We start from the raw sequence: 23,949 nt of genomic DNA on the forward strand, positions 1-23,949 counted from the left end.
GTTTCGACCCAGGCTTTTTAAAAGTGAAATAAATCCACACTTCAGCGCGCCGTTTACCGGACTTCCATGGCTAAAAGAACAAGCGGGCGCGCACCGGAAATCAGGTGGCCATGGAAACCAAAACTTGCGCGTTTGGAACCGAAGATCGGAACCGAAAACAAATTTTCTAAACGATTCCGATGGAATCGTTATTTTTTAAACGGTTCCAAGTTGGAACCGGTTCTCGATGCCCAACCCTATTTTTGACATACGTCAGCATGACGTCACAGCAAGGCGGACCGCCCTCGGACACATTTCTAACCGGCATACATCTCGCGCTGATCACCGGTGATCGGTTCTGCGCAGCTTTTACTCATCTCAAACAAGCCTATCATCTGCCTGCTGAGCATGATTCATGTACACCAGAAATATAAAAATGTACTTTTGTAAAATCTAAATGGTCTGTTATGGATGGGAAAAACTGCCTTGTATGCAAATAACATGTTTACATACAATTACTTATTTGTGTGTTATCTTAAAATAAATAACAACTGAATTTAATAGTTTGGGCTCTGTTGTTCTAACCTTTAACATTTTTGTAATATGCAAATAAGGGTTCCCTATATAGTTAACAGCATTAGCTAAAATTATTATAATAGTAAACCACTGTTTAATAAAAAAAGCCATTTCAATGCTTAGTTTTACTGTGACTTTAAAGGGGACATATACTCCTTTTCACAAAATACCCTCAGATAATTTATTATAGCGTGTCAAATTTGCCCCTATTCGGGTGAGAGCAAAAATATGCCAGTTGTCACTCACCATTATGTGTTAGTCAAGCGCAACTGCTCTCATGTTTTGCTGCAGGACAACAAATGAGAGTACATTTCTGTCATCTTTGCAGTGTGCAAAGTAACATATTAGCAACTGTGTGAAAGTGAATAACAAAAAAGGAACAATACCAATTTAAACATGAATATCTATAGGTACAATATGCATCACATGACTAAACATGCATCATCAGTTTCAAATTCCTATGTTTTCACAATCCACACTACAATGCTAAAACTGCTTTTTTAATTATTATTTTTAAATAAAATTAAAACGCAGTCTCAGTGTGGAGAGAAGTCCAAAACGGAGAGCAAAGGGTGTGTTTTCAAACTAAAACATATTAGCGTGGACAGCAAGAAAGCAGCATGAGCTAACATTTTTGGAGTAGTCAGCAAGAAGGGATAAGATCAACTGTTATCTCCATGGAATCAAGATCGGAATCTAAATATCAGTCAAATCTAACAACTGTCATATATGTTATATATGACAAGCACTGAGAGAATATCTCTCTGGCTTATTGTCAGCCAAAGGGCAAAAGCAGATTTGAATTTAGCAGTTGGTCACATCATGTCACACCGTTGTGATCACACAAAGTAAACTAAAAGCACTTCAAATCAGTTATGATTTTGCTTGAATGTTACGCTATTACTCAATCCGCAGTTGGAACTAGCCCCAACGGTACACAGCAAAAACTCCAGTGTTAAATTAACTCTCCTCAGAGTTTATTTGGCTCCACACTTAAGAGTGTTAAAATTAACTCTGAAGAAGTGTTAAAGGTAATGAGATAATTAAGAGATGAATTAAGTGATGATTGGCCATTAGTGAAGACACCTGATGATAACAAGCAGAATCGCTGAAGGACAGAGTCACCATTTTTAAGTCACCATTATGGAGATCAGTATTTACTTGAGTAGGGCTCTTGACACTTGGCTTTTTAAAATGTTTTCTTTTTCTTGCTGCTTTAACTGTGTGTGCTTAGAACACACATTTTGGCAAAGAAAGCACAGAGAAAATCTGTTCAGGTGTTGGTAATGTTTTGCTTAACATTATTAACATAATCATTTAGTGACTGGATCAACTAATATCATTCTTAGAGAAATTTCAAACTATATGGGGCATGTGTTGATTTTACATTATTAATTTCAACAGTTTTGTGAAGTTTATAGGATGGGATTCTGCACAAAAAAGATTTCAAACTACTTTGTTGCTTTAGACACTCACAGACATCAAGAATCAGTGTATGAATCTCAACAATGGTGACAAACAGCATATCAGATACACAGATCAACTCGGAACACCACAAAACAAGCAATTAATAAGTCACATAAAACAGCAAAAAGAAAAGAAAATGGTGAGAATAGAAAGAAATCACTAAATCAGTTCATCTTATAATTTATTCATACTGCAATGCATGCTGGGAGCCATGGTCGAGTTTTGAATGGAGCACAGAATGCACTGCAAAAAGCTTTTTAATGGCCACCATTGTTGAGCTTCATACGCTGATTATTGATGTTTCTGTGTGGCTAAATGACAGAGAGAATCAAACATTTTTAGAACAGAATAACTTTTAAAAATCCCTCTGATTATTATTGTAAACACCAGATCGCATGCTGTAGAATAGTCAATAAAGTAAACCTAACTCAAAGATTAGACTATAAACAACATCAGTGATTCAGCTCATGATGATTATGTCAAAACATAACCATCAACACTTGGTCACATTTTCTCTGGACTTGTATGGATGTTTTAAAACAGCCAGACAAAACTTAATGCTAAAAAGTCAAGGGTCAAGAGCCCTACTAAAGCAAACACTGATCTCCTGTTAGGGGTTAACAGCTTATGACCCAGGACCAGTAGTGAAGAAATGAAGACAGAGTCAGGATTGCAATTAATTAAAAGAAAAATTTACTTAAGAATAGTTTGCAGTTTCAAAAGCAGAAGCCAGCTTCAAGTCTCACAAGGAGTTCGTAGGCCGCACTCCCTCTCTCACCGTCTCGTTGCCTCGCCCTATCGTACATACAATTGTCCCAACAGTTATACCATTTTCAAGGTCTTATCCACGTCATTACTGCGATGTGGATGGTTCTGATTGGCTCAGAGACAATGCAGAGTCATGGTAAATTTCCACTCGAGTCAGTTAATCTGATGCACGTTTCCACTGACGTGTCACTTGTTGATGCTTTCACCCTGGAATTAGGCCTGTAGTGACCTTCCAGATCTGCCCAGAACAACAAGTCCACCCATCTCTTAGGGTGCCCATTGAACACCATTCTGATCTGTAACACAGAATATTGCGCACATACACAGATACACAGTCTCTCCAAGGTTGGAGCTGATTAAGCTCCAGTTCTAACCAGTTCTTACCAAAACATACTGATAGCATTTGCTTTCTTTCAGTGAGAGGGACACACAATAGCACAGGCAATATTCATCTTGAGTCTTTAGTGTTTCAGTAAAAGGAAATATAAAAGGAATAAAACATAATAAATTAAATGAAAGACAAATCCATATTTCATATCTGGAAGCCGGGCTAAGTGAGCAAACGCTGTTACTGCACTCCTGACATGTTAGGGGTGTGTGATACCTCAAATCCAAACACACGACCTTGTTGCCAGTGTTTAGTGACACATCACACATCTCTAGGCCAGACCCTCAGTCACTCCTCAGAGACCAAATACACACTTTAGAAAACAAGAAACTAAAACAAAATCATAACTGGATAGAATCATTATAATACAGGATAAATATTGATTAAAGTTTTGATTATAAAGTTAATTAGGATATAAATATATACAGGTATATTGAAGCGGCAGTGGATTTCAGAATCCCCCCTTCACTCCATAATGGTGACTTAAAAATGGTGACTCTTTCCTTCAGTGATTCTGCTTGTTATCATCAGGTGTCATCACTAATGGACAATCATCACTTAATTAATCTCTTAATTATCTCATTATCTTTACTTCTTCAGAGTTACTTCAAACATTCTTGAGTGTGGAGTCAAACAAACTCTGAGGAGAGTTAATTTAACACTGGAGTCTTTGCTGTGTCACCATATTCAAATTGACATTACTTGTACATTCTTTTACTAGAGATAAATCACATAATGCAGCGCAATGTTCATTATTTATGTATAGTTTGTGTCCTTTTATTTATAATCTTTAATTTGCATTGTGGCATTTCAGTTTCGAATATAAGACGTGTCGACACCCCTTTTGGAAGGAAAATAACTGGAAATAACTTTTGATTTATTTTTTACAATTGAAAGTATGGTAAATACTGGTGAAATGTACCAACAATCTAGCCTGGCTCTGCCCTCCTACGTACTTCCGCTCAATTTTCATTTTCATTCAGTACTACGTCTGGGACTGTTGTGTAGTCTTAGGTTCTCCGAACAAATTTTTACTGGTCCTATCAGCGAACAGAGGGAGTGGCTGAGAACGATGACGTTGATGTTGAGCGCTAGTTTGAGATGTAGTTCAGTAATGGAGGCGGAGAAAGATGCAAACTAAACCATTCCTTGCATTGTGGCACCGCTGCCGAATATCCAGAAGTTAAAGCCGGAGCAATAACAGTCTTTGCTGGGGTTTGTTGGTGGCCCTCCGACAGGGTAAACTCTGGAAAAGTTTGATTTTCCAGATCGCTTCGTTAGTGATGAAGGAGTTGGCTGAAGCTATTCGGACGGTAACTGTTTCTCGTGGGGTCGGAAGGTATTGCCATCATTTAATTTACAGGGACTGGTCAATTATTTTATTGCCGTCCGTCTCTCACCACCCACGGAAAAATCCCCGGCCGAGTTACTGCTTTTGACAAACGCAAGGTCGTGTTGATGTAACAGCTGTCCGAATCCACATCTCTTGAGTTTTCAACAATATATCACTTCAAAATTCACTGTTTGTAATCATTTTTGACCACTGCAGAACACCATACGGTTGCTTTGCTGTTATTAGGATGCATTTCTAGACTTGTATTTCCTTAAAATGCTGGCAAGTATTTAGAAGAGCAATATATTTCATCACCGCTCAAACAAATTAAAATAAAAGCACTTAAACATTTGAATCGGTCCGTTATTTAAATAATTATAGCAGCATTTATTATCATACCAAGCATATGACATTTTATTTACAGCATACAATGATGTTATGGACCACGTGAGCGCTGCTTTCCCGATCACAAAGCTCTCCTGTCCACCGTGGCGTGAATAAATCACAATCCGAATGCACGAGTTTTAGGTTTTATCCTATAGTTTTATCACTGAGGTGGCATGCACATGTGCACTTTTATTTTGTCGGATTTCCATGAGTGAAACAGGCAAAGGGCGCATGACATACGTCACAAACAAACGTTAGCGATTGGTTATGGCAGATCCAGAGTGGCTCAGGGCAGATCCAATAGTTTTAAACCTCAACAGGGTGCCCGCCTTTGCAGAAATAAACCCTTGTCAATGGAGAGTGGCCAGACTCTATGTACAAATGAAATGTACGAGAGTCTGGTAAAACCAGGCTACCAACAATCACCTTTAAAAATGAACACTTTATGGCATATAAAAATAACCTGCAGTTCTTATAGATTTCAGAATAATCCTTTGTGTGTGTGTGTGTGTACTGACATGTTGGCAGCATGTAAAAATGCAGGTGTTTGATCTCAAAACATTCATATCTCCTGAATCAGATATTTTTTCTTAGGCCTATCACGTAGCACTGAAAAGACAGCTGTGGCATAATGCTAAGTGACCTATCGTTAAGCCCTGTCCTCCTTAGTTACTGTTGCTAACTCAGACAAACAAATGGAGTTGCTGTCTTACAATGACAGTTATCAGTGTGAAAACCTTACCCGTCTGAATGATGGCCAAACTTCACTGATGGTTCATGATGTTTATTACGTCCTTTTTCATTTTAAATAAAATAAAAATCACTGTAAGAGCTGAAAAAAACAAAGCATTAAGTGCACATTAACATGTCATTCACAAACTCTCCGTTGCATTATCATTAACATACACAGCAAATTACACAAAAACACTCATACAACTAACAGTAAACAAAACATCTACAGACCTTATGCTTTTTCAGGGGTGCTAATAAACTGTCAACTTTGTATCTGCAAAACAACTGATAAACCGCAAGCTCTCCCTTTCACTATTGTAGACCTTAAACATATCTAAACTCAAAGAAATATCAAAATGTATACAAAAACAAATTAGATGATAAATCACAATAAATATGGGGAGGCAGTGAAATGTAGAACTTCGTTCATGTGTTTTTGACCTACACTGTTACATGATGTGAGGAGAACAGGTAGCTATTTCAGGCAAGTGTGTTAGTACGTAGCCGAAATAAAAATGAGGAGCCTCGCTGGTAGGCATGTTCAGCTCTTTAATGATATCCAGTCCCTTCAGCTGGATGACGGCTCTGGTTAAGGGCAGCCCTTAATTTCTTTTTTGCAGCTACGTACGGACACACTTGCCTGTCCATTTCTTTAAATCAGCAGGCCGCTTTTAGGACTGCAGTAAGCTTTCTTTGGCATTTTCTAAGACCACCTCTTTTCTGGGGTCACCATCTTCTTAACATCACACTTTGACACACACTTTAAAAACACAATTTTATTGGCTATTTAATAAGTTGCTTGATGATTCCGCTGTGTTTATCAGCCTTGGAGGAAACACTTGTTTTACACATATTTGGTGCTCCCTGTTGTTGGGGGAGTATTATTGACATACAAAGGTTTAGACCCTGAATAGAAGACAACCCCGTTTTTTCCAGATTTATTTCCAAGAGAAAAAAAACAGGACCCACTTCATATTAGGGGGCCTTAACTACTATGTACTAACATTTAACATCCGATACAATGCACTTATTGTGTACATACATGTTTTTACATTGTACTTACATTTTAAAAATACCTGCATGTAATTATTTCTGTAATTAATTTCTGTAGTTACATGTGTAATTACACAGTTGGCACCTCTCTTACACCTAAACCTTACCCTTAAATTGACCCCTTTCACCACACCTGTGCCTAACTACTATCCCACCTCAATATCAGCAAAAGTGCTTTGCAATACAATTTGAACACAGTAACAGTGTTGCCAGATTGGTCGGTTTTGAATTTGATTGTGCGGTTAAAATGGGTTTGGGCGGGTGGACAAAATTTGGGCTGGTTACAAATGGGTTTGGCGGTTTTCAAACATCTACATTTTATAGTCTAATGGGTTAATAACAAACTCAAATGTGCATGTACTCCATAAAATCAGTCATCATGACACACACAGGGCCAGCGTAGAGTCAGCTGGCAGGTGTTGACGTCGCCAACGAGCACGTACTTTCAACCAATCAGCGATCAGCAGGGAGACACGCTCATTCATGAAAGGTTTTCAGCGCAAAATTGTAGCTGGATATTCAAGTGATCGCTATGCAAAAGTGACATAAATATACAGTAATGAGTGGGAGCGTGAACCAACTCTCAAAACATGGATTACACCTGTGACTCGAAGATTCTTTAACCAACTCTAAGAGCACCGATGAATGACTCAAATATACTGTATCCTGTCCATCATGTGCACACTGATCAGGACATGCACCTTTTAAACCTGACTGCGTTCTACTCATCCCGACAGCTGCTGAAAGAGGTTTGAATCAAGGATTAATCAATTTGTACTGCTTTATGTTCTATAAATATGTACTTCATGAAATGCATAACATTACTGTAGTTCTGTCTAAGCACAACACAAAGATAAACTTGTTCTTGTTCATTCTTGGTTGTAGGATTATCATACAGTATGTTAGCCTAGAAATCTAGACGCACCCTAGCGGCAGCAAATTTAATTTGCCCGCAGGTGTCATCTAGGAACTCTCAATACCATTCTGAGCTGTATTCCTCAAAATCTGGAGGGCCCAATCACATCATGTATAGAGTCGGTGGGCGGGGCCATAATGACGACGGCCGAGTTGCGTTTGCGTGCTTCTAGTAAACACAGAAACTGGCGAACGGCGGCGGTCTTTCGAATCAGCTCGGTCCGCGACTCTGGAAGACTTGGAGTTAAGCTTTTCTCCGAGAAAAGAACAAAGAGCGGCACTGAAGTCATTCTTAAAAAGGGAAGATGTGTTCGTAGTTTAGCCGACCGGATACGGCAAATGTTTAATCAGTCAGCGAGCTCTGCTTCACCTTCGTTGCTCTGGTTGGTGTAGCGCTATCCTATCGCATGCAGAGGGAGTTTGAAAGGCAACCGTTTATCCCGCCCCTCGGATTGAGCCCTGTCTATGGTGAGTTTCCAGACCAAACATCTTAATGGGGGTCTGGCTTGTCAGTGAATGTCACATTTTGGCCGTGCGTGTTACACACACATTAATGTGTGTGTAATGCCTGCTAATTACGTTGTTCATTTAAATCACTTATATTGGGCACTTTTTTGCACTTAAATTAGTTTATACTTACTGTTGACATTTGAAAATGATAGCCTACATATGTCATCATTGGTTAATTTCAAGATTTTTACAGTTTCCACTTGGAAATTTTAGTCATACATGAATTTGCCGTTTTGATCCGTTTTCCTGGGAAATGGATTAGGCCTATTTATTTATTTATTTATTTATTTTTGTCATCATTATTTTGTTTTAAGGGAATAAATTGGTGCTAATCAATCTTGACTGACATGGCAATGCAATTATTTTACATTATTTTATTAGTTACAATTTTGGGCGTTTTTTTCTTGGATTGGGCGGGTTTTAGTGAGCTTTTGGGCTGGAAATCGTCAACCCAAGCTGGCAACACTGCACAGTAAGTACATTGTACTTATTTTTTGATGTAAGTACATAGTACTTAAGGCCACCTAATATAAAGTGGGGCCAAAAAAAACACAGATTTATATTCTGAACAATATGGTAATATTTTGAATCTGAGGAAGCAGAAAAAGAATGAAATGATGCCTCTATATAATCAAAATTATAGGGAGTCAGTAGTGTTATGTGTACATAAACAAAATAGAAACTATCAACTCATCACATTCAGAAAGTCAAAATTTCATGTGTTTGCAAATGACTTTTTAGGTCTCTTTGATATGTGAAACTCTTCTCGCACTGAAGACATTTGAAAGGCTTCTCTCCAGTATGAAGCCTCATGTGAGTCTGAAGATTTCCTTTAAGTGTGAAACTCTTTCCACAATGAGGGCAGATGAAAGGTTTTTCTCCATTGTGAAGTTTAATGTGTGTGTTTAGGCTTCTTTTATGACTGAAACTCTTTCCACATTGAGGACATACAAAACAATACTCTCCTGAGTGAATTCTCATGTGGCAATGAAGGGTTTCTTTACAACTGAATCTCTTTCCACACTGATTACAAATGCAAGGCTTCTCTCCAGTGTGAATGTTCATATGAGTATTAAGACTTTCTTTTCGTGAAAAGCTCTTCCGACACACATTGCAAGTGAAAGGGTTTTCTCCGGTGTGAATTCTTATGTGGGCATTTAGGTTTCCTTTATGTGTGAAACTCTGTCCACATTGACTGCATGTGTAAGGCTTCTCTCCAGTGTGAACCCTCATGTGGGCTTTAAGGTTTTGGTTTTGAGTGAAACTCTTTCCACACTGAAGGCAGGTGAAAGGCTTCTCTCCAGTGTGAATTCTCATGTGGACTTCAAGGTTTTGTTTTGAATTTAAACTCCTTCCACACTGGAAGCAGGTAAAGTAACCGCTAGATTCCATCTTCTGATCGCTTTTTTGTGAGGAAGTCATTTCAGTCTCTGTGGCTTTTTCTCCAGTCATGAAATCAACATGTTTCTCTTGCATTTCGTTCAGTACTAGACTCTCCTCTTTCAGTCTCATTAGGTCTAAAGTGGGATAGAAAAATACAGATACAAGTTAACCGCAGCACAAAGCAATAGGGTTTTAGAAACTAAAAGAAGCTCCTAAATTGCCGATTTAGGAGAAACTCATGGGCGTGCCAATCCTAATTTTTTTACTCCTACATTTTGTGATGAGAGTATTTCACAAAATCATTTTATAGTTAAAGCAGCACCTAAATCTGTGAAGTTATGGGTAATTAAGAAGACCTCTGTGTCACTAAGCCCAAACCACAAACAATCCTTAAATGGCTGTTACCAGCAATTCGCCTCAATCCGCCCAAAAACACTGTACACCATTAAGGCAATATAGTCGTGCAAAGGCAAAAGGGCATAACTTTGTTTTTGGTCGAAAATGAGTTAGATATTTTTAGTACATTCAAGACCTTCTTTATCATGTGTAACATAAATACCTTTAGTCAATTGCATTTTTTTTAAAGAAAATAATTGGTCTTTATAGTAACTTCCAAATATCCAGGAGAAACCCAGACAGAACACTGTAACACAAGTTACCGCTCTTTACCTTTATTTTGGAATGTTAAAAGAGTTAAGATACTCTGCCTTTGTTTTTGCGTCAAAAAGAAGTTACTGGGCCGGCCTGCAATTGCGGTAATTTGCCTTTTGTTTTACCGTCCATTAACACCTGAAAAAAACTGTAGGTAAACAAATATTGTTGAGTGGTTGCTTTTAATCTACCATTTAAGGATGGCATATTGCTCTTGAGTGAAAAATTATGCTCTAGAAAAGCAGACGTCGAGGTGAAGATAAGAAATTGTGAAACACAAAAGAGGTATTAGACGAAGAATTTGAAAGATCACAATTGATTTTATTTAGCTATTTAGCAGCCTATAGCATAAAGGCTGGTCGAGAAGTAAAACTCTCTTCTTGGCCACTTTGGGGTACTACCCAACAAATGACAACCTAGTCCTCTCTGTGATGGGGAAGGGGATAGGAAATGAGGTGATCAAAAGAGACCAAAGAGGAAGGCATACACCGGCAAACAAGCTGGGCATGCAGCCTGTATATGATCATATTGAATCCTTCCACCCATCAATGAGCTATCGAATGGAGCCCCACATCTTCCCCAGCGAAGTTAATATCAAGCTCATGTATGCTGATTATTTTGAAAAAGGCAACAGTTGCTTCTATGAAAGCGAACACAAAGCTATAAAGCATAAGAACATCAGCTTTGCAAAGTTTGAAGAGGAGGAACGCAAGCAGGATCAGCACATAAAAAATGATCATGATGGGAATGGGATGGTCATGACATGGACTGCTTGCAGTGCCAGAGGTGGCGTGGGCATAAAGAGTCTGCCTTGCAGAGCAAGATATCATACCAGGATAACGTGGAGAAGGACTGGCCAGAGGACACATTAGTGAAGAGTGTGGACCTTCAAAAAGTAATCATGTCCACTCGTATGCCTCATCTGAAAACATGGATCGTCACAAAGCGTATTGATTGTGGCATTCCACATGACCTTTACCTTTGTAGGCAAGAAAAAAAAAACTCTGGTCTGGCATTAGGGCATGCCAGGGCAAAGTGCAGTGGAGATCACCTCGGCCTATGTGACTGCACTAGAGAAAGGAAGGGACATATGCCACAGCATCATCTGTGTGGACAACTGCTCTGCTCAAAACAATAATTGGTACCTGCTATCCTCCCTGGTCTGCCATGTTAACGGTGATGCCACCTCCATGAAGGATATCACTCTAAAATACTTTGAGAAGGGACACACTTTCTTGAGTGCTGACAATTTTCACCATGGTGTCAAGCAGGAGATGAAAAATCATCCTGAAGGAGTGGTGTATGACTTTAAAGAATTAGTGAGTGTTGTGTCAAGCTCAATCTCCAGAAGTGGTCGAAATAAAGAATGTGGATGTGCTGAACTGGAAGGATGGCCACTCCACTGATAAGATTAACAAGGCACCAAAGTTGGGAAAGATGTCAGTAATTCAACTCCTGAAGGAGTGGTGTATGACTTTAAAGAATTAGTGAGTGTTGTGTCAAGCTCAATCTCCAGAAGTGGTCGAAATAAAGAATGTGGATGTGCTGAACTGGAAGGATGGCCACTCCACTGTTAAGATTAACAAGGCACCAAAGTTGGGAAAGATGTCAGTAATTCAACTGTGGCATGGCTCCAGGAGCCTGATCTAAGTTTCAGCTGAAGATGCCTTCTCTCCTGAGACCACATGACCGGGGATTGAAGAGGCAAAGAAGAATGACATCATCAAAAAACTATATTCTTTTATGCCTTCAAACAGAGATTTCTGGTCTTCACTGCATGTGAACAATGTTGAAGACGATAAGGAGTAAGAACATCAGGAAGCAACATAAAACAAACAGGATTCCAAGTTCACTTGAAACATGATTTCTCTCTCATTAAAATATTGTGCATTTTAAATTTGTACACAATTTTTTCTATCCGTTTCATCTTTGGAATATATTATAAAATTAATGTTTACTCATTAGAAATTTGCTAATCTTGTATGTATTCATATAATTCAGTGTCACCTAGAAGTCAACCTGTTTTGCTGCACACCAATTGAAGATACATTTTACTCGAGGTATTGTGTCATATCTAATGTAGTAATAATGCCATCAGAATGCAACCAGAGCACATGATAGTAGTAAGATGGCTATAAGTAATTGTAAATCATCCAAAATAAAAGCCATGATCATTAGATTTTATACAGGTGTTACTTTAATGATTTTGTAAACAGTCATCATCAACCAAATTGATAAATGTGGAAGTTACTGCTATTTGCCTTGGCATGACTTTTCCATTTTTTGCAGACAATTCAAAGGCAGAGAATAGAAACTTCAAAATAGGGGTCAAAAGTCAAGATTGAGCTAAAAATGTTATGTAGATATTTTACATTACTAAAATATCTAATCAATATTTTAGTGATTTTCAGATATTCAGAATATTCAGATTTTCAGTGCCCTAGCTATAATTAATTTGGCTGGACAACTAAAAATCTTTCAATGGCATTTTTCTCAGTTCCACGCTCTAGCGTTTTTTAGCGGGTCTTTGGCCTTGGTAGGGCAGAATAGAGCCTATGTGTTCTATCACATAGTTTTACAATGCCAAAAAGGTCTAAAGTGTGGCTACACTTTATAAAAGTCAGCAAAGTGCAACATATGCGATAAGAGGCGACAGTGTACTCACACTAGGCACTCTGAACTGTGCCCGAGCGCGTTTGAGCCCCAAAGCCCGGTTCACTTGACAAGTGTGAGTGCTCCGTTCCGTGCCCTGGCGTGGTTCGTTTGGCCGGTCCTGGCACGCTTGGAAGAGGTGGGCCATTGCGCAGTTCAGTTGGGCTTGAGTTTGCATGCAGTGTGAGCGCTAACCGCACCATGACGACTGTCATCATTACAACAGCAAACACCAAATTATTACTACTTGGATACACTTTGTGATTAAATCAAGTATTTAGGTTTATAACGGTCCTGGTTATCACCTTATTGATTAACATGAATTGTAGTTTAAGAGTAAGGCTGTATATTCCTCCATCAAAGTCAGCTCTTCTGATACGTGCAGTGCAGTCAAGTGAAAATCGCTGCGTGGCAGAGGTGGACAAAGTACACAACTCTATTACTTGAGTAAAAGTAAAAGTACTACTGGTAAAATATTACTCCGTTACAAGTGAAAGTTGTAAAAACAGATTTTTACTCAAGTAAAAGTACAGAAGTATTTGTTTTCAAAAGTACTTAAGCATAAAAGTAAATTTCCTGCCAATGCATTATTTTATTATTGTTGTATAAATGCACACAGCCATCATGGTTTAAGCCATTCAGTGATGCTCCATCTGACATACTACCGTACGACTAACTTAAACTCATTTAAATACTTGCATATAAGTTACAAAGCTCTTTACAAAGCTGCTGTCACTTTAAGGCCGAATGCACGGATCCAATACACTGATACACATCTGAGATTCTCCCAACTTTACCATTCTCTTTCTCCCAGACGTTTATATTTTTAATATTTTATAAGACATGCACCAAGTGTATGCCAACTAAACTAATCGTGATTTTTTTTTCCACTGAAACATACTTTCAATGTATGGCTATGTGGGTGCACACACTGGCCCTCATTTATCAAAAGTGCGTACACCAAATTTCCAGCGTACACCTTGCGTACACCCAAACCCACGGTGACTTTGAGATTTATCAATATGGACGTTGGCGTACGGCACGCTCAAATCCTACGCCAGCTCAGGAGGTGGTGTACGCACGTTTGAGTTAGTGGGAAAACGCGCAGAAAAGCAATTCCTAACACCACAAAACGCACTGACAAGATATGGTATATGGCCCACTGTTAAAAACCACAAAAACAACATTCATAGTTTATTTTTGTGCAACATGAACGTCAATGTTTAATTTTTGTGACTTTACCAAAGTGTTTGATTTGTAGGCATATGTATTCCTCCAGTCGCGAGCCTGTGCGCTTTATCTGACGTTTCAGGCCCGCCTGGCCCGGCAGCTGCGCACGGACTGGGAATAATTCAGACTGACAAAATAATAAAAATGACCTTCTTCTTTTAAATAATAATAAAATCAATAAAAACGGTATTCTTCTTCTAAATAACAAGCGTCATTAAGAATAATAATCATAATAATAAAAAGAAGAATTTTACAAATTGTCAAGTAATTATTAATGTGAATGAATCTTACTCCACATCACATCATCATCACTATTGTACACCCCAATACATGTGCCGTGATACGAAATTAAATTCTAATTTTTTCAAAACGTGCTGTAAAATAATGCAGTGATGGTAATTTATCATCCAAACAGCTTTAAACTGCTGGAGTGCGCTTCTCAACCTCCACACTATTAACAGTACTCGTTATTTGTGTCCATATTTTGTTTTTGTAGGTGCCTTTAATTCCACTCTTTAAACTCCCAAATAAAACAATTTCGGGTTTTTTTTCCACTTCCCTGGTGATCTCGATGGGCGCGCTTCTCAATCATCTCAATATCGCAGTGATCAGGGAGTCAGCCCATTGACTTATGTTCTAATCAGTGCCCTGACTAGTGGACTAGTGAGATGATTGAGCGCGCCCGATCTCCACGTCGGAGAAGTTTCGCTTCTTTGCCGTCTTCTGTTTGTCCATGGCGTAAAATGAGGGCGTGGAGGAGGCGGAGACTTGAATATATAGGGGCGTGTTATTCTAATGACGATCGTTTTCAGCCGCCGCATTTATCAAGGGCAAGTATTGCGTACACCTGGATTGCAGAGGTACGCACAGCTTCATAAATCAGGCGGTGAGAGGAGTGTAAGCATAATCTTACGCCAACATATACACCAGTTTCTACGCAAGATTGATAAATGAGGGCCACTGTGCCTAAGAACTGTCTTCTTCCGTTTTGCTATGAACAGATCAGTGTTCAAAAAAAGTTGGGGAAATGTTTATGACTATAAGAGTGATTCCTGATAGACTGTCTGAAACAACAACAACAAAAAACCTTTTAAAGAAGGAAAAAATCATCCTCGGACTTTCAGAGCTGCAACAGAAACGACTTTTGACCTAGATAGAAATGTAGTGGAGTAAAAAGTATGATATTTGTCTTCCAAATGTAGTGAAGTAAAAGTCATAAGTTTCCAGAAAAAATAATACTCCAGTAAAGTACAGATACTCAAAAAGTGTACTTAAGTAGAATACTCAAGTAAATGTACTTAGTTACTGTCCACCTCTGCTGCGTGGCATAAATGATGAATCTATTAAGCAGTCTATTAGTAAAAGCGCTTTTCTTCTGTTCTTCAAAACAAAAAGTTGCATCATGAATGACCCAACCATCTAGCATGGTACGTTAAGTGCAAGTATGAGTGCAGGCCAGCAAGGGAGAAGGGAGGGGGGGACAATCGTACTAGGGGAAATACTTGACAGGAAATGGTAATTTCTCTACTTAAACTGAATGCATCCCCATAACATTGACTACTACTTTATGTTAGCTTGGTATTGATAAAAGTATCTTTAGGAACCGGTCACAAAACTGAGGTATCGAAATTGGCACCGGATCGAAAGATTTTGAACAATACCCAGCCCTAATCGGATGTGCCTGTGATTGGCTACAAAGATCACACGGAAGTGTTTGAAAGTGTTCTGAAAGCGGGAGCATTTGAAGCAGGCACAAGCAGGCGTCGATCAGCAGACCAGTAGGCTAATAGACGCCCGCATAGACGTGTGCAAGCGCTCTGTGAAAAGCATCATTGATGTATATTTACAACATGTTTGTGAATCGCTGATCGTTGTAGCCAATCACAGACATATTTGATGAGAGTGAGCACAACAGCCAGTCAAGAGGTGTTTACGATTCCGAGTTTAGTTACACTACTCATTATATCCTTCAAAAATATTAATATCTGTAGATTCGGACATTTTAATAAGGATCAAATGACTGAGTTCAGTTTTGAGAAAGAAACCAACCTGTTTGTTCCTCAGAATCCTCATGTGTCACTATGAGTATTTCTTCAATCTTCATGTCTTCATTCTCCACTTTAATAAGAGCCATCTTTATAATAGTGTCACGTGGGTCTCAGCTGCTTTTCCGTGTTGGGCTCTCTGTCGTGTTTAAGATGAGAATAATTAACAGAAAGAAAAATAAATGAAAACTAAATCTCAAAGTGCATCTCATTTAGCTCCCTAGTTCAGTTGTCAAAGTGCTGAGAGTAATGCCAACATCACACTGCACGATTTTCAAAATTGTCAGATCACGGATCTTTTCACACTGCACGACTATCTGGGGTGGCATTCAGTCGCTGCTGTACTCAAACTGCATGATGAATCGTTGACTGGGTTTCATGACTTTACTTGGCGATAACTCTTGTCTGGTCCACAAACTACATTTCACATACACATGTAAGAAGTGATAAGGAAATAATGCAAGATCACGTTTAAAAAAGACTGGAATTGTTATAACAAATTATAGCCCGCAAGAATCTTAACGCTTTTGGACAATCCAAATAATCTGTGTCCTGATTTGCAGTAAAAAGGGGGGAAAAAGAAGACATGGGAAGCGGGGATTGTGTTCTGCAAAGAGAGTCTAAAGGTAAATAAATCCTTTTGCAATGTGCTGCTGTTGTGGCTGGTCAGCAAATGTTTGTGCTTTTGTTTTTCTTTGATAGAATAGTAAATAAAAATATATTAAAATCATAACTTCATAACTCCTCCCCAAACTTCCCGGTGACCTGTTTGTCCCCCCCATTGGCTGTAGGACATCGCCAATTAAATTTTCAGGCAGAATATTTCACACAGCAGGATTTTGAATTGCTAACAGGACCTGATATTTAGCATGCCAAATATTATCTTGGATCACATCTTTGATAATTCACACTGTGTGATTGTCACTCGTGTGAATGAGCACTGATTTGCCTATGATTTCATCATTTGTCTGCGATTTCGCGAAACCTGTCGGTGAGAGAAAATCAGGCCTAAAATCACGCAGTGTGAACTCGGCAATAATGGTCTCTAATTGTCATGATTAACCTAAAAAAAGAAAGAATTCCATACAAGTTTGGAACAAGTTGAGGGTGAGTATATTTTCATTTTTGGTGAACTATCCCTTAAAACATTGTTGCACCTAACCTGTGCAACAGGTTAAGTGTTTAAATTCCTTTCTTGACTGTTTATGTCAGGTGGTACAACCACATAGTTGTATGTATATTTACTTTAGTTTTACCCCCTGAGATGGAAACTGTACCCAAGCTACCTATAACTGAAATGAGCAGTTTATACCAGTATTTGAGAGATCTACAAACCGTTTCACTCATGTTTACTGTTATTACCGTGTCAATTCGTAATAAGAACCCTGTTTGCAGTTGTGCCACACTGACATTTGAGAACATAATTGCTGGACAATAGTTTTTCAATTATCTCAATAATTTTGAATTGCTGAACTGCAACAGTCTACCGCTCACCCCTCCCTTTTAAAGCACATAGAGAATCTACAGTGGCCAACACAGGACAAAGATGTTGTCGTCTGAGATAGCAGAGAGTAGCTAGCGTTCTGTAGAGCAGTTTGTCAGTTTAGGGCTACTGTAGAAACATGACGCCGCAAAATGGTTACTTCACTGTAAGGGGACCCGTGGTGTATAGGGTTGGGTACCGAACGAATTATGTTGGTACTACCGAGTACCAATTCACATTAAATCAACCGGTACCACATTTCAGTACCTGAGAACCCATCTGGTGATATAGGCTAGTGTAGTGTCTGTGAATATTAAACAGCAAAAATACTTTTATGAATCCTGAATGTCCTGCGTGTTTGTGTGAATGAATGGCAATGACCCGCAGTTTATTTTAACCCTCACACACACAACGCATGTCCTTCATCTCCAGAGCCGCTCTGAGAGTCACTTCATCAGCATTTTACTGTTTCATTTGAGAAAAAGAAAAGGAAAGGCAGCTGTGGCATAATGTCAATAACACTTCTATAAATGACTTACAGTTTCTTTACAGTTATTAATGCATCTCTACTTGTACCGAAAAAAGGTACCATTGAGTACCAGTAATTTGTGTTAATTTTGTCATCTATTTTTAATTTAGTCTTAGTCTTGTGCTAAATGTCCTTTTAGTTTTAGTCATATTTAGACACACATATCTTTTTTAGTTAGTCAAGTTTTAGTCGACTAAAAGTCTTGTCATTTGAGTCTAGTTTTAGTCAAAAGACAACTCAATAGTCAAGTTTTAGTTACTTTTTTTGTCTTTTTTAAAAAGAAATTATTTCTGAGATTATTTCTAATACCATTTCAATCAAATAATAATAATTCATTACATTTATTTCTAGGCAATCAAAGCACTTTACATAGAATGGGGAATCTCCTCAACCACCACCAATGTGCAGCATCCACCTGGATGATGCGACGGCAGCCATATTGCGCCAGAACGCTCACCACACACACCAGCTGATTGGTGGAGAGGAGACCGAGTGATGAAGCCATTCAGGATATGTAATATGTAAAGGATATGAAATAGAGTTTCACACATCTCAAAATTACCAGACAAAATACAATTTGAAAAATGTATCTATTTCGATCAATATCAATTCATATAAATTGCCTACTGTACATATAAGGAAAATTAAGTACTAGTTACTTAAAAGAACCTTTTAAGCACTATTTTACATTTTCTTGGGTTAAATTATATTTGCTCGCATTCATTAATATTCACTTGTGTGCGTAATGCGTATATAAGTATCATTAAAAAATATTACACAGTAAATTCCCCGGTGTTGAATTAACACCGGTCGGTGTTCATATGGGAACCACCAGCAGGGGGTTAAAGTAACACTGAAGCCAAACATTTCAAGCAATTCAACCAAACATTTCAAAAAAACAGCAGCGTCTTTCCTTCAGTGATTCTGCTCATTATCATCAGGTGTCATCAATAATCAAACAATCATCACTCAATTAATCACTTAAGTATCTTATTAACTCTAACACTACTTCATTGTTACTTTAACACTGTACTGTTCTGTTTTTCATTAAGAACAGTATTGATGTTAATATTAAACACACCATGCAATCAGTTTACTCCAAAATGTATAATACTCATTCTAAAGTGAAAGTATAATCCGTGCGGCTGCACGGGAATTCATAACGGTGCACATTATGAATGCAGACTTTATTCTTTGTGAAAGATAAAGATAGAAATGCTCACAGGAAGAAAAAAAACTTGCAAAAATTATATACGATCTGCCTAATCCTGGCCAAATCACAGAGATGTCGATTCGCATGGGACTACTATTATCACAGGACCTCGGTGTGCGGCGAAATATGGTAGGTAATTTGCCGGGGAATTTTTACTTTACAAATTACAGACATGGCCGATTCGCACGGGATTAAGACCACAGACATTCTCTGCAATTATTACAAATCACCAGAGGTCCCTAGATAATACTAGTCCCGTGCGAATGGGGCATTAGGGTGCTTTCACATCTCTAGTTCGGTTCATTTGGTCCGAACCAAGGGCAAACAATTATACATTGTTGCATTTTTCAGATTTTTTGGTTCCTTTTCACACCACACTGATTGCTTTGGTCCGAACCAGTTGAAACGAACCAAAATGCAGGCACGTGACAACATCCACATCACTCATTGGCCATGGCGTATTTCCTAAACTGCTTTTCGATTGGTCAGAATTTACGTGTGGGAAAATTCCAACAGGAGAGGCAAAGCCAGCAAACTATAATAACACTATGGAGAGACGGGGCCAGTTTTGTCCCTGGCCATAATCTACTACACGGTGTGTATTTACCACAGTATGCATTTCTATAATGAAGCGCGGATGCGACATGAAAACAACGTTCTAATGCACTGCAGACGGCGAGCGCGCATCGCTCGTCACTTCAAGAGGGGGCGTACATTAATTATTAACACTTGAAATGCTTCCATCTTCCGAAAATATTGCCAACGATCTATCAGGTAATGATATCATGCACACAATGTCAGCGCAGCTAACTACGGCAGCTGGTTCAGTCCAAAAATGATCAGTACTTTTGCAGTTGGTTCTGTTTGAGGTCGGATCACGTTCTCACCACAAACAAACCGCTCCAGAGTTCGTTTGAAATCGTACCGAGACCACCTCGCTTGTTTGTTCCGCTTTTGGTGCGCACCGAGTGCGATTGCTGCTTTCAGACCTGACCAAACGAACCGCACCAAAGAGGGAAACGAACTCTAGTACGATTCAACCAAACTAAATGAGGCAGGTGTGAAAGCACCCTTAGTCAGCGTTTTTGGACATTGGTGCAGCCCCTTTATCATCTTGTCTTAGTCATTGAAAAAAAGTTGTTGACGAACAAATTTTGTCTCGTCTGATGAAATGAACACTACCAGTAATGAATTGCAGATACCTGTACCGCTACCGAATAAAATGTGAACGGTACCCAACCCTAGTGGTGTATGTAGATAGAAATGACTCATTCTAAGGTTAAAAAAAGCAACAACAAAACAGAACGGTTCATTATGTAAGGTTTTTATACACCACTGAAAACTTTATATATTGCATTTATATTGCATTTATGTCAATAGATCCACATAAATACTACACGCTGCACCTACTGTTATGGTTAGGTGTGTGCATGTATGTGTGTGGTTACTCATACATTTAATGGGACAGTTCCACCAAAAATTTAAATTAGCCCATGATTTACCTACTCTTAAGTCATTCTAACTTTACATGGCATTCTTCTTTCAGACGAATACAATTGAGTTAGATTAAAAAGAGTCATAAAAAAAATGTCCTGGCTCTTCCAAGCTTCATAATGACAGTGAATGGCTGTTTCAAGTCCATAAAAGTGCATCCATCCATCATAAAATGTACTCCACGCAGCTCCAGACCTTCTGAAGCGAAGCAATGCATTTGTAAAAGAAAAATATCCATATTTAAAAATGTACAAACTTTAATGTCTTACTTCCGCCAACTAATGTAGGATGCAGCACTTTTTTGATGGATATATGCACTTTTATTACTTAATATAACTTAAATTGTAATGGGAAAGAAGAATGTCATATACACCTAGGATGACTTGAGGGTGAGTAAATCATGGGCTAAAATAAATGTTTGGGTGAACTATCCCTTTAAATATGTTTTTAGGCTTCACTAGTGATTTGTTGTGAGTTTTTTGGATTTAACAGTAGATAGAGTTGTATAAGGCTAAACAGCTATCCAAATGCGTGTCATTTGTTTTGCTAACATTCAGTTTAATTGAACACAATGTGTTATCTGTTGTTCTGAACGTTTAGCGTATTCCTAACGTTTAAGTACATTTCTAGCAATCTCTGTTTGATGGTGCAGATTGTAATGGTCCGAAATGGTGACCATCATCCCTAAAACTGCTCTATGTTAAATAGTTAAACCATTACAAACAAAAAGTACATTTTCTATACTTTGAAACGACGTGTATTGTGGAAAGAAACATGGCAACCTGAATGTATCAAGTAAAATATTCATTTTTATATAACACAATCTATTGTAGATTATAAAGGTACATTTTGGTTAAGTTAGTTTCACTTTCATCTGAGTTGCATTGTGTTTCTTCCACGCTAGTAAGCTCACCTTTGGCTAGTGCACGAATTCGTACAATTAGACGCACCTTTTCTGATACTCATGTGTGGGTGTGTTGACTCTCAAAAATAATGGTAATTCACGCTAGATAAAGCAAACATCTCAATTACATCGCATGTTAAAACTATACATTATAACTGAATGGCTGAAACCCATAAATGTAAACACTTTAAACGTTTAAAAACACAAACCTTTCGTCTGCTGAATCGCAGGAGGAGCGCGGCGCCGCCTTGTGACGTCACATCGATACGTCAAAATAAAAGTATTATAACTATTTTAGTTATAAAATAAAGCTCAAAAGCCCACATGGGTCGGAAACTTTTACAATAACCAGCCATTGTTTGATTCATTTTTAGTGCCACAGTGTATAAGTGACCACACACCTTATTTTCTGTTCAATTATTTCCATCAACAGTTACACCCCCCCACCACCACCACCACCCGCACGCACATATATACATATGTGTATATATATATATATATATATATATACATACACATATATATACATACACATATATATATATATATATATATACATACACATATATATATATACATACATACATATATATATATATATATATATATATATATATATATCTATATATATATATATATATATATATATATATATATATATATATATATATACACACAATAACATTAAACAATTATTAGTGCCACATTACTCAAGAAACAAATATGTGCACAATTATTTTCTTGTCAATAAATCCAAAATGTCCAAATCTCAGCGATCTTTTACCATAGCCAGCATGTGTCACTATTGCTATAGACAGACATATATCTTATTTCTCCTATCACATTGTTTGTAGGGGCTAAAGAGAAACATTTGAACCTTTTGATGTTATCAATACTGTCAAATGACAAAAAAGATCAAGGATTGGTTTTGGTTTTTAAATTTTAAGCAAATATGTAAGAGATAATTCACGGCTAGCCGTGACTTTCCAAATAACTTTGGATATTTAATGAGTGTATCGATTCATGATTCAGATCGCCAAAGTCACGTGATTTCAGCAGTTTGGTGGTTTGACATATGATACGAAACACTTCATAAAATTATTGTAGAACAACTTTAATGAGATGGGCTATGTAACGACGTCTTTAGTGCCTTTTATGGGTCTTGAGAGAGGAAATGACATTGGTGTCAATAAAGGCCTTACTGAGCCATTGGATTGGATAATTCCCTACTCGGCCTGTTACCACCTCGCTCTCATCCATGTTCCCCAGCTACCTGCAATCAGGCAGCTGGAAACATTATATTCACAGTCAACGACCCCGTAAGCAAACATGCTCGTCTGTACACAAACGCCACTTTCATGGCAACCCACATGAGGCACAAAAAGAGCCTTTTCTCTGTAGGTACACAGCAAAATCCCCGGTGTTAAATCAACACTGCTCAAAGTGTATTTGATCCCACTCCACAGAGAGTTAAAATAACACTGAAGCGGTGTTAATGTTAATGGGATAATTAAGAGATTAATTAAGTGATGATTTACCATTAGTGATGCACACCTGATGATAACGAGCAAAATCACTGAAGGAAAAAGAAACACAAGAACTACAACTGACTTTAGCCACAGCCTTTGATGAGATCAACTGTATATAAAAGAAGACATTAAATCTCTGAAGATCTCAGTAGAGGATTAAACATCTTCACAGTTATTCCTGTCATACTTTTCGTCTACATAAGCTCTTGTTTAGAATTAACAGGTTTAGATGTTGATGTTTTATGGAAAATGTTTGGTCGCCATTATGGTGATCAGTGTTTCCTTTAGTTGGGCAGTTTGACTTGGCTTTTTGAAGAGCAGTGATGCTTCTAACAGTGTTTCCTAAAACAAACTTAGTTACAATGGAAGCAATTCCCCAGATCAAGTCACTTTGGGCTACAAAGAAGCAGCACTGGACTGTTGCTCATTGGTCCAAATTACTTTTTTCGGATGAAAGCAATTCAGGTGTTATAATTTTCATAATGAAACTGAATGAATTACTAATTAATTTCATCACTGACCAAATGTGGTAATTAGTATTTTTTTGTTTATTTTTTGCCCACAGATCAGATTTTGAATTTAGATTTTTTCAAAACTACAGAATCAAGTATTTTAGACAGACATCAAGATTCAACATATGATTCGCAACAATGGTGACATGATTTATACTGAGTTTTATAATTGGGTGGCTCCCAGAATGCATTGTGACATAAAACATGTCACCATTG

At 38.1% G+C, this 23,949-nt stretch overlaps 1 protein-coding gene across 2 annotated transcripts; it reads right to left on the reverse strand.

Annotated features, from left to right (window-relative positions):
• Positions 1-5,738: 5,738 nt before the first annotated feature.
• On the reverse strand, positions 5,739-21,989 carry LOC137049491 (gastrula zinc finger protein XlCGF8.2DB-like). 2 transcript variants are annotated; one of them, XM_067428015.1, is made up of 3 exons: positions 21,902-21,989; positions 16,074-16,208; positions 5,739-9,625 (listed from the first exon to the last, which is right to left on the reverse strand). In XM_067428015.1, exons 2-3 carry the CDS (start codon positions 16,156-16,158, stop codon positions 8,808-8,810), a joined length of 903 nt encoding a protein of 300 aa, XP_067284116.1. In that variant the 5' UTR covers positions 16,159-16,208; positions 21,902-21,989; the 3' UTR covers positions 5,739-8,807. The 2 variants fall into 2 exon arrangements, with proteins under 2 accessions (XP_067284116.1, XP_067284117.1); XM_067428016.1 differs by lacking the exon at positions 21,902-21,989 and adding an exon at positions 18,451-18,583.
• Between the last annotated feature and the right edge of the window lie 1,960 nt (positions 21,990-23,949).

The sequence above is a fragment of the Pseudorasbora parva genome, chromosome 20 (genome assembly GCF_024679245.1).
Source record: "Pseudorasbora parva isolate DD20220531a chromosome 20, ASM2467924v1, whole genome shotgun sequence".
Lineage (NCBI taxonomy): Eukaryota > Metazoa > Chordata > Actinopteri > Cypriniformes > Gobionidae > Pseudorasbora > Pseudorasbora parva.

Coding starts and splice junctions, on each gene's coding strand:
- LOC137049491 (XM_067428015.1), bottom strand. CDS start 16,158: ATGGCTCTTATTAAAGTGGAGAATGAAGACATGAAGATTGAAGAAATA. Junction 9,626..16,073: donor GGATTCTGAGGAACAAACAG/GTTGGTTTCTTT, acceptor ATCCCACTTTAG/ACCTAATGAGACTGAAAGAG.